The sequence below is a fragment of the Aquila chrysaetos genome, chromosome 8 (assembly GCF_900496995.4).
Source record: "Aquila chrysaetos chrysaetos chromosome 8, bAquChr1.4, whole genome shotgun sequence".
Taxonomy (NCBI): domain Eukaryota; kingdom Metazoa; phylum Chordata; class Aves; order Accipitriformes; family Accipitridae; genus Aquila; species Aquila chrysaetos.
Window position 1 is genome coordinate 46,404,487 of NC_044011.1, and position 16,425 is coordinate 46,420,911.

The window sequence follows — 16,425 nt, forward strand, 5'->3', positions numbered from 1 at the left end:
TGCTGGCCTACATTGGCTAGATAATGATTTTTCCTGCCTATCCCCCCTTCCAGGAGAAGGTTCAGGCATGTCCTACAATTGAGGGGAGACAGGCTCCGCCACAGCCTTTTGCTTTAGCCCTTTGTATTTCTATTTGTGGGAGGGTGTCAGAGGTGGTTTGTGGCTCCAGTAGAGAGAGATGTGCTTGGAGGACCTTTCTGCAGTATGGCTCTTTCCTGGTGTTCACAGGCTTGGGGGACTTGACCCGCCAGGTCCCTGCTCCTTCTCTGTGCCTGCTGGCTGACAAGCTGAGCAGTGCTTATTGGCTCCAAGAGAGATTAACGCAAGGCTATGCTGTTTAGTTTTAGCATCATCCCCAAAAGTGTCTTAAATCATAGCCCAGTGTAGGATTGCTGAAGATGCTGCAGCTTCTGCGGAGTCCGACGTGCCCACGTGGGATGCCGAAACCGCAGCCCCCTGCCCTCCCTCCGAAGAGGATGGGGTCCTGCCCTGCTCCCAGCATAGGAGTGCCATAGGTCTCAGTGCAGGGTAGCTGGGGTCACACAGGAGCAGGGACAAGGGGCTGATCCAGCTGGGAAAGCCTGGGATTCAGCATGACTTCACTTCCAGTTAAGCAGACCACATAGCCCATTTGTGCCTCAGTTTCCCCTCTTCGATACATGCGCAGTTCCCTGCGTCAAAGTGATTACAGTGGTAGCAAGGCCAGCTGGACAGTTAATTTTTTTCTTCCATCCCTCCCGACAGACATCTGGGAAGCTTTACCCTGACCTTCCCTCCATCCCCTGACAGGCAGAAGTGAAGCCATTACTCACGATTGCCACAGGTCACGCATCCGCCTCTCTTCTTAGTCGTCAGCAATGCCCTTCGGTGTAAGGAGAGCGAGGGCAACTTATCGTAGACAGAAACAAAGCAAAACAGCTCCCTCCAAAGACTTCAGGACCCAAATTAGGCCTTGGCAGTAGCTGTAGACATGATCCATCCAAACACCAACTTGCTTGGGAGAATTAAATGAGGAACTGGCAAATGCAATATATTTGCTGGGGTTGTATTTCCCTTTCAACTAGAAGAGGAAATTTTAAGTTTCTTACTCTTTGTGGAGAGAATATTTCAAGTAAACAATCAATACCTGGCCAGCTACCTGTCTGCCTGCATGCACAGCATCTGGCTGTTTATTAAAGCTTGGAGTTGTTTGCCAAAACTTTCTTTCCCCTCATATGAAAGGCTTTTCAGTAGAATACAAATACTCACTTATCCTGTGTCAGGTCTGCTTGTGTTTTCTCCAAAAACGGATGCTGCCCAGAGCAGTGTCTCACAAAGGAGTTCAGAACTTTGAAATCTGGTTTAATTCCAATCCAACATGAAAATCAGATATTGAAAACACTCTCTAGAAAAGAAACTGGGACCAACTCCCCCCCCAGCTTGAAAAAGCAGAGTATTACAGTGATAGTCCTCCACATGACCTGGGGGATTTGGTGGGGGAAGATCAGCCCCTCCTGAGCAGAGAGTAGGAAAGTGGAGCTGAGCTGGCAAGTTCAGGCAGAGTTTTGCTGCAATTAACTGAAGCCACCTCTGCAAAGCTTTTCTGGGTTTGAGGAATCTGCATTCTCCAGCAGGACACCATTCACCTGGAGAAATCCAACCTGCTGACCCAAAGAAATCTAGAACATGTGGGACTTTAACTGGCTGGATGAAAACAGAGATAAATCATTAGAGGGGAGGGGAAAAAAAAGTTTTAGGAAATATTAGCAGTTTGTTTCCCATGAGCTTCCTAATGTGAGGGGGTCCATGGCTCACCTCGGCTGCAGAGATAGACAGGAGGGATGCAGGTTGCTTTGGGTGCTGAGCTGTCACCCTCCCCTGGCTGCCAGGGCAGCATCGCTGTGTCCGCCTGGGATGGAGAGGAGACATCATTGCTGGCAACCCACCCACTCACTCACTCTCCCGCTCAGACACGCACGCACTGAAGTGCCACAAGACAAATAGGACCGAGAAAGAGATGCACTATTTAAACTTTCATCACTATTTTTCTCCCTGCTCCCCTTGTTTCTTTTGATTTATTTTTTAGCGTGTTTTCCCCAGGCTGTGCTGTTCGCCTGCATCTGTTTCCTCTCCTTCTTCACTCAGCAGCAGCCAGGCACCTTTCCAGGGGCACCCGCAGCTGCCCTGCATTTTTCAGGCTGTCCAGGCTCAGCTCCCTTGGGTCAGCAAGAAGAACGAGGCAGCAGAGCCGCATCGGGCTGGGGTAGATGCGGGCTGGACACAGAACAACAGAGGACCTCTAGCCATGACACCCTCCTTTTGCTATCCTTCCCTGGCCAAGCAAGGACTCTGGGGCAGTTCGTTAAGACTTGTATGGCAATTGCATGGTCCGTGCAATACAGACAAGAGCCCCATCACATTGCCACCCTTCCCAGGGAGGGTGACCCTGCCAGGGCTTGGCATGGGAGAGATGCAGAAAAGGGTGCCAGTCATGCAGGCATCCTCCAAACGACCAGCCTTCCATCCCACACCAATCTCAGCAGGGCCAGAGGCTGGCAGCACACGGGTGGGGGGCTGTATGCTTTGAAGCAATGCCAGAGTTGGCACCGTAGCCAGTGCGGCCTCTGTAAATTGACAGTGCACAACGCGGACTGAATTTTTTTCAGCCTGCCTTATGTAGGGAAGGAGGACACAGGCAGCCTCGCTGCTTGTTTCCCTTGCAGAAGAACTGAGCCTCATCCTGCTGAGCAGCCTGCAGACAGAAACGGTCTCCAGGTTTCAGACGTAAAGGAAAATCTGGTCAGTCATGCTTGCAGAGGGGAATATTACGAGTTGGAGCCAGGACTCTCAGCCCTGCGACTGACCCCATCTGCAAACTCAGACCACTTGCTCAGTATCATCCCTTTTTCCTTACCTGCCAAAGCTGCTCATCTGCAAAGGGACTGCAATCCTAATTGCATCGGGAAGGGGAGAGGTAGAATGGATGCGTGTCAAGATGATTGAGGGGAAGGTGCAATTGCAATCCAGGATTAGGTTTCCTCCAGAGCGCAGGTCACCAAGCCCCACAGACTTGCCATAAGTCTCCAGTTAGCGCTGTCCTGAAAAACATAACCCGTGACAGCATTCAGACATAGCGAAATCTCAGCCTTCAAAGTGTTGGACAAAACCTAAGAGCCTGTTTATATCCTTCCTAGCTCTGAAGAGCTGCTGGAAATCTGAATCCTAAATGTGTAAAGTCCTGATAAATGAAAAGCTAAACATTCATGTAGCTGTAAGCTGCTCTGCAGTGGTGTAGGCCCTCACAATTTGTAGCCTTCAGGCCTGATAATACAGGGAGACCCTAGGCAGTCTGCTGGAAAACTACTGCCAGAAACACAATCCCTGTAAGGGGATTCTCTTATCCAGTGTAGCAAGCTCCATCCTAAAAGCAGTTTTGTTTTCTAGCCCCTTTTCCTCCTCCTGGGAAGCTATCCTAGATACTTGATGAAACAGAGAACCTTCTTTCTTCCCCAGTGCCCAAATTTTCCTGCTTTTTCCCTTGTCTTCTCCTGACCTTCCCCCGGTCCTTTCACTGCAACCAGCCATAGTCTTCCCAGCCTTCATTTTGCCAAATTAGACAAGCCAATCTCTTCTGATCTCACCTGGTAGGAAAGCTGCTGTTTTCCTTTGATCAGCTCCACAGCCTTTCTCCATGCCTATCCCAAACAGAGTTCAACATCCATGTGTGTGGCCAAACCCCTCCCAGGATCTCAAGAGCATCTTGCAGAGCAACACCACTGGCCTCTGCAAAACAGAGGCTGGCAGGGAAAGCAGACATCGACTGCAAAGAGGAGGCAGTTCCCTGCAGTTATCAAGCAGAGCAGAGGACATGCCAGTCCCAAGTGGAGCACAGGAATGATAGAGCAGCTAATTAACTTGTCATTTTGCTGAACATCATTAACACCAAGCTTATTGTCAAAGTCACACCCCACCAGTCTTGCTGTGTTAACCACTTGCAGAGGGCAAGTACCTGCTTCTTTTTGGAGCAGGACAGGATCTTCCTGGGAAAGTAAGGAGACCACAGAGGCTGCAGGTTGAATCCTGCTTCTTTCACAAGCACCTCACCAGGAGCAGAGATCAGATTTGCAAAGGAAAACCCTCTTTGCAGGGTTTGTGTTGCAAAAACTTCCACGCAGCAAGCAGCTGTATGCAGATCAGGGCAGCGCCTGGTTACAGTCACCCAGAGCAAGTGTACTATGATGCCCTCATAAGCTTGACTTGTCTACAAGAGGCAAACATGGCTCTTTGACAAGCCTGCGATGCGACGTCTGAATACACAAACACTTTGCTGTACCAGAGCAAAGCTTCCAGATCCATCCTCACTGCATGGGAGGGTGAGCTGAGCCAGCTGAATCCCTCCAGGCTGTCTCCCTGGGGCTCCCTGTGCTTTCCTTACTGTGGAGACAAAATAAAGGAGCAAACATACCTTTGTTTGGCTTAGCTTCATCATCTCCATGGGGCCTTGTGTTTGCAGAGCACTGTCTTGCTGGAAGGTGGCTGGCCCACCAAGTTCTCTTAGCAATCCACTGCAGAGTGCTGGGGATGCTTTTGGTCTATGCTTAGATTCAGCTTTTGGAGCTGGGAAACACCTCGCAACAGTTCGTGATCACCGAAAGCATCTTCTGGTCACTGTTATTTGCTTAACACGCATCTAAGATGAGCCCAGAGCCTTGAGTGCCACAAACCCCATAGGGAAGATGAGCAATGCATCAGCGATGCCTTACCCAAGGGATCTCATTCCTCAGGGGACACTTGTGCTGAGTCTCATGTCAGCTGAACATTACTTGCAGATACATGGCTCAGAGCAATCCTCAGGGGCTGCTCAGTATCTGTCTCTCCAGCCCAGCAGCTGGGTGGCCCTTCCCCACCAGTGAGCATTTGAGGTTGAATCTGTTAATACTGTCCCAAGAAGAGGAGGCTTGTTACACAAACCCAACAGCAAGGAGGTACCAGCCACATCAACAGGAAAAAAAAAAAAAGTCAGCATTAATTAGGAGCAAGTGCTGGTGGCTGGCATGGTGTTTTTTTTTTTTTTTTTTTGCTTTTTCCACTTCCAGGAGCTGACTCCTGCCTGGAGGATCCTGTTATCTCAATAAATATTGCTAATAATTGAGGCTCTGTCTGCTTGCCACAACACTGTCCAGCTGCCGGGAGCATTTAGAGACATCTATGTTATTCCTTAGCCAAAGCTGCAGTGTTAGCCTGGGGTATTAGTTCAACGCTGAATAATTCTGCGTGGTCTCATTGATTAATCATACAGTTAAGTCTTGCAGGGCAGGACTGTATGCAGGAAAGCCTCTAACTAGCCAACTAATTTAAGAAGTTGCTGAATGCACAGCCCAAGAGCAACACTCATTTATTTGTATTTCTTTATGCTGATGTGTTATAAAACATGCTTTTCCCAAAGCGCTCCAAAGGGCAAGGAGCAGAGACCCCACGCTGTCCTTACTCATCCAGGCAGCCCACAGCTATGGAGAAGATTAATGCCTGTCCAAGGCTGGTTTAAAAATATTCAGCAAGCCCTGCATTTTGACAGAAAAATCAGGGTTTTGATGGGGAGAAGCTTGTCATTGTTTCTTTGGAAAGTTCTGTCTGCAGTGAAGAAAAGAACAGTTCTCCAGCTGAGGTCCCGAGTGCACTGTGAGGAACAGGAGACCTTCTGCTGGGGCATTTCACCTCCCGCCCCAGAAGGTCTCAGGGCAATGTCCATTTGGGGATAATCTGTCTGGACTCCCACCCCATAAGCAGCTGCATGTCATCCATCTCTCTGGCTTGTTCCTACTCTTGTGGGCTTGAGCCATCATGGATCCCTTCTCTTTCATTCTCTTTTTAAACTTTCCAGGCATGTAAAGGTTAATTCCATTTTCTTTGCTGTCAGGAATACCCCCCCAACCCCAAACAACTCTTCCTATTTATATCCCTGTATTAATCAGAAAGGCTGGCATTTCTACATCTACGTGATTAAAAATTAGGAGACCGGATTCTGTAGTGGTGCCTTATAATAATAACCAATCCTGGGAGCACAGTGCATGAATAATGGATCATGGCTCTGTGCTACCAGCTTTTTGGCTGTTTCCCTTATAGGAACAGAGGCTCAAGTTTGAGTGGGGAAAGAATACATCCATCCTTCATTCTGCAGAAGTTAGAGCTGTTGAGAGACATCACTAATTCCTATTCATCAGACCCTCTCCTCCCCAACCAGATCCACGGGTTAGTGAGCCTGGAGACCATCGATAATTCACGGCTACATGAATAACTGGGGGATGATAACCACTTACTTGGGAAGACGTAATCAGGACCCATTCTCTCTCCTTCTCTTATCTCCTTAAACAGCTCCCCAAGTCTTGCTGCTAATCCAATAGAGACAAACAGGAGCAAAACATGGGTTAGAAAACAAGGTTTTCTGGCACAGGGAAGACAAGTGGTGCCATGTTTGTCTGCATTAGGTTGTCCCCTAGGTTCCATGGGCAGCTAAGGCACAGGCTGGACTGCTTTGAGGGGGTGATGTTAAGCCAGTGGCTGCAAAAAAAAAAAAAAGTCTTCAGATGTCAGCCAGTGGGACCAGCCATTTATAGGACATCAGTCAGGATTATTAAACATCCCACCATAAAAGTCCCTTCATTTAATTCCAAGATGCTCTTCAGAGAAAGGCTTGTGCGTTGTTTTTTTCCCCTGCTTCACAAGATAGATTTCCAGTATTTTACAAGCTGAGGTCAAATTCAATTAATAGCTTCAGTGAGGGGGAAAAAAACTATTGAAAAATATCAGTTTGGGGTTTTTTAAAGCAGTATAAACTCATCCAATGAAAGGTGGTGGTTTGGGGTTTTTTTTTTTTAAGCGAAAAGAAATACTTCCTTAATAGTTAAATAGCATCAGAATGAAGCTGAATTTTCCACATTTTCTTATTTCAGGAGCTGACACATTTCAACTAACCCAAACCACAGATTTTCACATTTTTTTCACTCTTGTAGCCTGAAAAAAAAAATGTACATTTTGGATCTGTGTAGAAAAGCTTTTTTTCCCCAGTCCCTGGGTTCCACCCACTGAGCTGAAAAATCCCATTACTCACAGCATTTGGCAGATGTGTGTGTGACCAGCGTTGTGTGCAACCAGCACATCTGCCTTGCCTACAAATCCTGCGCTGATGCAGGCAGCCACCTTTGAATTGTCAGAGAACATAATCCCTTTCCATCTCCTGAATTCTGCCCAGCACTGGAGGAGCCAGCAAGGAGTTTTTAAATGTTTCTCGGCCAGTTAAAATGCTGGGACAGCTCAGGAGCAGAAGCAGAGACATACTTGGGGATTTCAGAGAGGTCTTTGGCCAACTTTGACATTCGCTTTGCATGGCTGAGCCTGGTGCCAGCCAGCTCAGGGAGGGGGGAAACAGCACTGACTTGTAACAAAAGCAGCTCCACTTTGGTGGAAAATTGGCAGGTTTCCCCCAGCTGCATCCCCTCAGTAAGGATGCTGAAGGGTAGGAGGCTTTTGCCACCTGCTTCTGAGCTGGGTGTGAAGCAGCAATTTCTTCCTATCTCCTTTGCTAGCATGAGCTCTTCTGCTTGGGCAAGAGGGGCTTCAACAGGGATGCCTTTCCACTGCATCCTCTACATTTCTGCTGGCTTCCCAATGCTGCATGGGCCCCAAGAGCTCCTGAAAGAGGCCATAAGATGGGTGGGCAACACATCTATCTAACAAGACCAGCATTTGGTTTCCCAAAGGATCTGGCTGGGAACAGCTAAACTGACAGCTGTACAGACCTCTCCATCTTCAAAGCAGCCCTTGGCTAGAGCAAACCCAATCAGGGTAGTAGAGATGAAAGGTCCTCTCTGCGGGATGAAAGGACAGCCCCTCTCTCCAGCTGAATTTCCCATCTCTTATCATTCTGGGGGTGTTTAGAGATGCCAGGCTTCAAGAGCTAGTAACAGAAGAGGAGACCATGCTCAGGTGCCCCTCATCTCCTGCTTCCCTGTTTCCATCCCTCCTTGTCTCTGGCATGAAGTACTTCCCAACGCAAGAAACAGAGAGACCATGGGGCTGTGTGATACCAGCAAAGCCACATCCTGTAATGAGGATGCAGCCTCACACAGGCTGTCAGGCTGAGGTGGTCTCAAAGGAAGGTTGAGATCTTAAACATCTCCTTGACACCCCCGGCAAAAATCTGCTTTCACAGAGGGAGATGCTTAAAAGACTTACCATAGCAAGAGGGAGTCTGACCAAATGAGAGGAGTTTCACAACCTTTTGTGCAGCAAGACAGCAGCACAGATGAGTGAAAGCAACAGGGAAATCAAAGCAGAGCAAGGGAGTGCTCAGGGGTTCCTGCATCCCTCTGTGACAGAGGGCTGGCAAGGGAGCCCTCTTCAAAGGCAGGCATCTGGAAACAACGCACCTGAAGCCCATAGTAAGCTGTTCCCCCCCCCCAAGTGCAATAGGTAACAGTCCAAATCCAGCTCCCCTGCCCTTCTCCTCCAAATCACCCTCACCTACCTTCTCATTTGCAGTCAGAGGAACAGGGGTCAGACCAAAGCCCCTCCGAGCCCCATATCCTGAGTCCAGCAGCAGCCACTTATAGTTGCCTTGGGAAGAATAGAAGAGTAGGGCCAGCAAGCCAGGATATTTCTTTCAGATACTTACCATCCTCCCACAGTTTTCAGCTCAGGGACATCCTGGGCCAGAGGTATTTCTGAATATTTAGTAGCCCTTGGTGGATTTCTTTACCACAGGCTTAATCCTTCATATTACTGCAAAGCTCAGGCAGCCACCTGGCCCATGTCCCCTCTAAAACTTCAGCCAGTTTCTGCTGTTGTAGTTCAAATCTAGGGCACAGCTTTCATGCAAGCTGCAAAAAGGCAAGCCAGCTACAATGTGGTGAGATGGGGTTGCATGCTGCCACAGCCACATCAAAGCCAGTTGCAGAGGTTTGCGAGGTGACAGTCCAGTCCTGGCAGCCCAGACCCCACAGGTAACTCCAGAAAGGTTGGTTTATTGCTAGCAAATGACATTGTCTCCTCTGTGCTATTTCCTTCCAGTTCCTCCAGATGATCCTGTCATTATGGGGGGGCCCATCATCAGTCTGAGAGCAGGAGACCCCCTCAACTTGACCTGCCATGCAGACAATGCCAAGCCAGCAGCCTCCATCATCTGGATGCGGAAAGGAGAAGTCATCAACGGAGCTACGTACTCCAAGGTGAGGCAGGATGGGGCTGCGGACAAAGGCTGTGCTCTTCCCTTGCTTCAGAAAGGTGCACCAGGCCTGACACTGCTCTTCACACAGCCCCAAACCATCTAGGACAGCACCTTCAGCTCCGCAGAGCTGAGACTCTCACCCTACATCACCCCATACAGCCTTCCCCATGGAGAGGCTGGGAGGAAAACAGTCAGGAGGATGCAAGTGAGCAACCACAGACTGCCACCAAAAAGGGCTCTGGTCTGAATTTGTCTGGCTTTTTGCACCCTCCCACAGCTTATAATTGCCTGGCATGCCCACTTCTCCCCCCAGAATCCCATCTGGGTGTGGTGTTAATATTGTATACAGCACCACACAGCCAACACTGACCTGGCCTTGGCTGTAGCAGAACCTCTGAATCAAAAAGGTGGTTGCAGTGACATATGTCCCCTCCTCCAACTGCAATTTTCCATGAAAAATTGTCGGGGTTGTTGGCATTTTTTAATTTAAACGGAAAGCCTTTATTGGGTCATAAAGGAAAACATCAAAGAGCAATCAACAGTGTACTCAAAATGGGTACCCACATGTTCTCCTGTTTATAGATGCCTGATGTCTGGTAAGTGCTAAAGATTCAGCAACACTTGACATTTCTGATGAAAATTTCTAAAGAACAAAATTCAAGACATAAAATGGGTCAGTTTGCAGCCATTTGTAATGCAAGCAAACTTCAAAGTCAGGAGTCAAAGGCATTCCTCTCAAGCTCCTGAAGATCTTTTAATAAACATTTCACCCTCTGCTACCACTGTGAAGCCTCCATCCAGCCTCATTCCAGCAGCATCCTGATCTGCTTGGAAAAGCAGAGGAGCCAAAACACCCTCCTCTCCTTCTCCCTGTCAGTCTGCAGAGCTCGCTGATACCTCAGTTAAAGCTGAGCTGCTTCCTTGTAGCCAATGGGTGTGAACAGAGGGGGAAATTGCCCATCTCCCTGCATGCAATGCAAGGGGCAGCACTAATTAAAGCCAGAGAGAACTGACCTCTCTCTCTCTCAAATCAAGTGGAATTAATTAAAATTCAGGCCACTGACATGCAGTTGTTTATGACTTATCCCATTCACCCCAAGCCTTCCTCTCCACTGCAGACTGCTCAGACCTGGCCCTGGGGAGCCAACATTTAAGCCCTTTCCCTTTCAGGCCGACGAGTAGTAGGTAGCAGAGAAGGAAGAATGCCCTTTATTTTTCTTTAAAATATTTCCAACAAAAAAAGCTTTTCAGGCTGCAGCTCCATCTCACATGCAGTACAGAGATTTCCATGGCATTTTAAGCTGCTGTCAGGTATGATCTGGGAGGGGAGTCCTGTTCTGCATGGGGGAAACGTCATCCCCTCCTCCTGGGGTCAGGAGAACGTCAGTTTGAGGCTGAACTTCAGTTTCTCCTGACTTACTGGAGGTTTCCATGAGGCCCTTCCACAAACACATCCCTGCCACAAACAGGGAAAAGCAATGCTCCGGGGCCAGGCATGCACAGGGGTGGTCAGGCAGCACCAGCTGCATCAGCACTTGTCACCTGAAGCACCACAGTCCCCACACATACACAGGAAATCCAGACTTGATCATTTTTGTGGCTGTCTTAACCTTGTCATATTAAAAAAGAAAAACAGCCTTCAGAAAACCTAGTGGCCAATTTTAGACATTTTTGGAATGGGAGGTTTTGATTTTTGGCATCTGAGAAACCTTTCTCTTTGGAAGCTCCCTTTAATATCATTCTTCAATTCTCTTCTTTCTGCTTTTTCAAGAAAGCTAAAACCCAACCCAGATTTCATTTCATCCAGATATTCCAGTCAACCAAGAAGAAACCCTGTTCAGGTTACTGATTGCCTGAAACCATTTATACAGAGTCAGAATTTCTTTGTTTCTCTGAATTTCCAAGCCACCAATTGATTAATATGCAGCCCCCCTGCAATCACAGCCAGGCAGTACAGAATAGCCACAGCTGACTGAAAACCCCTATGCTTTCCCTGATCCCTATTGAAGGGGACAGGGAATGGTCCCTATAGCCATAGGGGATATTACAGGATCCTGCAGGGTTTGGAGGCTAACCCAAAGCTCAGGGGCACTGCCGGGGGGAGGTCCTGCCCAGACTTAGGGCTCACCACATCCTCAGCACCGAAAGCGGGACTGTTCCACAAAGGAAAGGCACAAAAGGGGACAACAAAGCAAGCACAGGGCAGCATCCTTACCACCAAGGGCACAGAACAAGAGGAGCAGAGCAGGTTTGGTGGTCACAGAAGGGTCAACCACAGTGCAGCAATCTCCAGAAAGTCCATAGTGCTGAGGCAGCTCTGAAGTCAAGCCAGAAAATCTAGCCTACATCACCACACCTAAAGCAGGGCTTAAGCTAGAGCCAGAGTTTAAATACAGCTCCTGGGCCTATGGGTGAAGAGCTCTTGGGTAGAGTCCCCAGATGAGGTTCGTCAGGGAAATTAAGTACTGTTGGTGCACTCAAGCCCTGATGATCACATACTAATAGGTCTTGGTCCTACTTCTCTCCAGCTTCTGGGCTGATAGTGGTGACAATTTCTCAGCACTGTTCCTTGTCTAGCATACCTGAGAGGCGCAAACCTGTATGCATGAACACTGTGTCACGATGAACCTAGGTGGTGAAAGCATTAGCCTTGCTGCCATATGTTTATAATTCGATAAAGCACTTGTCTTACATTGTGAGGAGGAAACGTGAAGGATACAGCCTGGGAGAGAAAAACTGCCAGGCAGGGTCCAAAATACATAGTTAAGGGATGGGTGCATCCGTGGGCATTTACCACTATTATCAACATCTGGGAAAAGCTGTGTTTCTGGCATTTCTGGTCCCTGGATGATGTTGATAAACCGGAGAGAGGTCAGAGGAAAGCCCAGAGAATGATTAAAAGATTGAAAACCATGCAACACCTTAACAGTCTCCAAGGGCTCAATCGGTTTAGTTTACCAAAGACAGGGCTACAAGGTGATGTGACCACGGTCTGTAAGAACCTGCAGGAGGATTAGGAGTCTGATAAGGCAGGGCTCGCCGATAAAGGCATGGCAGGGCACCACGGCTGGAAAAGTCAGATAAGTCCAGGGAAGAAACAAGGTGCCAAGGCTGAGCAGATAGAGCTGGTTAACCACTGCTGTACCAGGCTCAAGGTTTTGGATCTCCGGCATCCTCTGATCCCCATCACAGTGATCACCAGCACGAGGCAAGCCAGAGTGGTGATGATTTACCATGGGCTGGGCTGGACCACTGCACAGCAGCCAGGGACCCAAGGCCAGGATCAGTCCCGTGCTGCTGGCAGCCGGCATCACCACTCATTGCTACGTAAAGTGGCCCAGGCAGCTTTTTGCACTCACCTGGCATAGGTGCAGAAGGTGACAGCAGGTTCAGGAAGCTGGTTGCCCTATCTGTGCCCCGGCTCACTCTTTCCTGGGACAGTGGGTGACATGTATCTCACTGGAGTCCCAGGCACAGCAAGGCTGGAGGGAAGCAGATGGGAGTTAAGTGCCCAATTCCCAGGGAAGTGCAGTGAAATTTGTCTATGCTATTCCCCTAAGGCTTCTTGGCAGATTCCAGCCAGAGGAACTGTTATTGCAGAGAGCGCTGCTTGGCTGCGAAACTCGTATGAGCGAGGGCTAGCTGTGCATGTGCAGAGCCTGCCACAACCCTCGGCCAGGGGAAGCAGCCCCTCTCCTGTAGGAAACTGCCTTTTCTCATCTCTGTTTCTCCTCCCACAGACACTTCTCCGGGACGGCAAGAGGGAGAGTATCATGAGCACCCTTTTCATCGCCCCCTCCGACATTGAGAATGGGGAGAGCATCGTCTGCCGCGCCACCAACAAAGCCATTCCCAGTGGGAAGGAGACCTCCGTCACCATTGATATCCAGCGTGAGTACACGGCCGGCTGAGCTACCTCTGGGTACTACGGGATCTCAGCCTCCCTGCTCTCTCTATTGCCGCCCCAGCACTGCCCACATGGGTCTGACTCCAGTCAGGAGCAGGATGCTGGGATTTGAGGGTTTCCCTTTACTGGGATTTACTGGTACATTGATACAGTGAAGTCAGAGACAGGAGATCGCATCTCCCCTGAGCAACCTGGGGCACCAGATGGACACGAGCACCCACAGGGACAGGCTGCTTCCCAGCTTTTGTGCCTTGTGTCCGTGGTTTTGAGCAAAAGCAGCACCAGCTGCCGTGCTCTGGGTGGCCGGTGGCCATTGCACGTGGCCTGACTGTGTGCCCTGATCTAGGCCCTCTGGGGTCTTTGGAGCAGGGATGGATCCCAAATGGTTTTGGCTGAGCAAGCAGCATCTCTGGACACAGCCAGTAGCAGAGATAAGGCCCATTAAGATTTCTGGTACAAAAGCACATGTTTCCAGTCTTACAGGCTGTACAACAGTAAGTTTTTTGTATTGTTCTCCACTGAGATAGCATGTTAGACACCTAATCGGTGGGAAGTCTCCCTCCCGTGAAATACAGCTAGCGTCAATCACCATCTGCTGGGGACAGGTGTGTGTCGAGAGCCATATCATTTACCCTTTACTGTAAATCTATGAAGCAAAATCTTCTTTCCTCAAAAATTCACGTTTCACAGATCTCTTCCCTCCTCCTCTGCAATAGCTGTTGCTCTCGGGCTCATCCTGACCTCCCTCCAGCCGGGCTTCATTTCCACGCACAATTCCTGCAGCTGTATTTACCAACAATTTGCAAATGCAGGGTGTTCAATATTAGCATGCCAGCTGCTTTCCAGAGTCCAATTAAAACTGGCTGAACAAACTCAAGCACAGCAGAAAATTCACCATTTAAGACTTCCAGCTTTTGCTGCTGGAAGATTAACAGGCTCTTGGGTCTCTGGATAGCATGTCCTGACAGAACCGGCCAGATAAAATGAGATAATAGCATGGGTTATTTCACAGCCGGCAAACAGTTACAATAGCTGGAGACGCACACGCATTCTCACAAACAACGCAAAGCCGGAGACATCATTACACTGTGCTGTACAGTGTGGGGCAGGAGACGTGAGCTGAATCCCTGAGCGTGATGGAATCCGCTTTGAAAAGAGAAAGACCCAATAAAGAACACCAATTTCCACTTCGAGCCATTAAATACTCCATGCTGTGAAAGTAATAATAATAATATCCTATCCAGCTATTAAAAGTATGTTGTTCCTAATGGGGTCTAATGAGGATATCAATTTTGCAGTGCTGGATGGGTGATGGAGGGATAGAAAAATACCAAGATGCATTAACCAGCCTGTGGTGGGGTGGATTTCATCCCCTCTTGGATGCAAGAGCCTGCTCTAGCTGCTGCCCAGTCCATGAGGTTTCCCTCCCAACCTGTAACTGGCTGTTGGCAATTGGCTGTTTTCACTTTGCAAAGAGTTAAAGGTACTTTTCTTGAGCAAAAGTTATCTGGGCCATTCCTGGGGAATTGTCCTGGGCAAGAGTGGCTGCAAAGGCAAGGTAGACTGCATACCCCTCTGCACCACCCCAGCGATGAAAGGAGGTCCTTCCCATGGGTCTTCGTCCAACATCTAGCAGAGAAGCAGCACTTTGGGAGGAAAAAAAGAAGTGGTTTCTGCAAGAATAAGGAAGGAGGCAGCAGTTGTTGGCGGGTGAGCTTTCCCCAGCCTGGCACAACCTGCCGCATTTCACCCTGGAGCCTGCACATCTCCACCTCCACTGCTCATACCATAGCAAGCATTGCCCAGCTGCACAGTTTGAAAGAGATGGCCTTGCAAAATAATCCCAGGGAACCAAAAATAATCCCTCCCAGGAAGCCACAGCCTGGTAAATCACTCCTACTGCTTTCATTTTCTTTTGCAACTCAAAAGAACATTAAAAATGCTCACACGCAGCAAAGAAACACCAGGGTGGGGGTTATTTCCTATGCAGGGTATATGCGCATGGTGAGAGAGAATATCTTCTTTCAGCTGATGCAAAGTTGAAGTTTGGCTCCCATCAATCTCATGCAGGCACTGCCTGACCATCTTAGCAGCAATGAAATAGCTGAGTCATAAAACCCTCCCCTCCCCCAAAAAAAGGCGGGGGGGGGAAAGAGGAACTGAAAAAAAAAACCCCAGAGCAGGGTCTGTAATGGAAACGCTAAGCAACTCCAGCTGGAACATCTGTTCAATGTGATTTCCGTTCCACCAGCCACATCAAAGTCAGCCTCCTGTGAGTTATGTGCAGAACATCACAAGTGGGATTAAAATCATGTTTAATAGTTTGATATGCCATAAACTATTTATACTGCCAGAGCCCAGTGGCTCTATGGAAATGCACATCCAGCGTGCCGGGATGGGGAGGAGCAGGGTTATTGCTTATCCAAAGCCATTTGCTCCAAGCCTCTGCACACACATGTGCAGTTGCTCATTTTTACACCTTTTTTTTTTCATGGCAAGAAGGGATTTGACCGCATCTGTGTTTCTTGCAGGAGGTGGGAGTAGGGGAAGAACAGCGGAGGGTCTGTGGACCAGGGTGATGAGCAAAATAAGAGCCACATCACTGTCAGAGGATCTCCTGCTGTGTTTATCCTTGTAGCACCAGAGTGTTTGATTCCCCTTTGTGCTTCCCACCGGGGTGTGTGAAAGTCCAGAGCTGAAGAGGCATCTTAATCTGCTTCCAGCTCCTCGTTCCTCCTCATTTGGCCCACAGGCTGCTTTTGGATTCAGGGTGGAGGTTTGGAAGGGCTTGTCTGGGGGTCCGGATCGGAGGGGAGCATGGCGAGGGATCTGCACCCGGCAGTGCAAGAGCCAGCACGGTGCCTGCAGCCTGGGGAGCTCAGCCGGTGACCCCAGCCATCATTTCCCAGGTGCGAATTTAAACTAGTGGGAGCTGAGGGGTTTGCTCAGGTGCCTCACTGGCTGCACGGCTGGCGAGGAGCGACGGTGGTCCCCTGGTGCGAGCGTGCTCGCGGGGATACGCCGTACCTGGGCACACGAGCATTTGCATGCACGCTCTCCTCCCGGCCGCCTGTAGGCTGGCTCTATCTGATTCCATCATTCAAATTAATTACAAGAAGCCAGGCAGGAATTATAATTGTAACCGAGTGGAATTACATTCTGATGAGTTACAATTTGTGTCTTCTTTTTTTTTTTTTCTTTAAAATACCCCAAAACACACTCGCACACACAAACCCACGCTATCCGCGGCACCCGCAGCCTCGCGGGGAAGCTACTGCAATATTAGAAAGCCCAATCCCATTTGTGAAAGGCAAGA

The 16,425-nt window shown here is 49.1% G+C and overlaps 1 protein-coding gene across 12 annotated transcripts in view; it reads left to right on the forward strand.

The window, feature by feature from the left end:
* The window catches only part of KIRREL3 (kirre like nephrin family adhesion molecule 3), a 341,383-nt gene that overhangs the window by 273,825 nt on the left and 51,133 nt on the right, over positions 1-16,425 (forward strand). For all 12 annotated transcript variants that reach the window (XM_030022476.2, XM_030022467.2, XM_030022469.2 and 9 more), the window contains 2 exons: positions 9,046-9,203; positions 12,943-13,093. In XM_030022476.2, the coding sequence (XP_029878336.1) occupies positions 9,046-9,203; positions 12,943-13,093 (309 nt within the window). The remainder of the gene's footprint in view (positions 1-9,045; positions 9,204-12,942; positions 13,094-16,425) is intronic.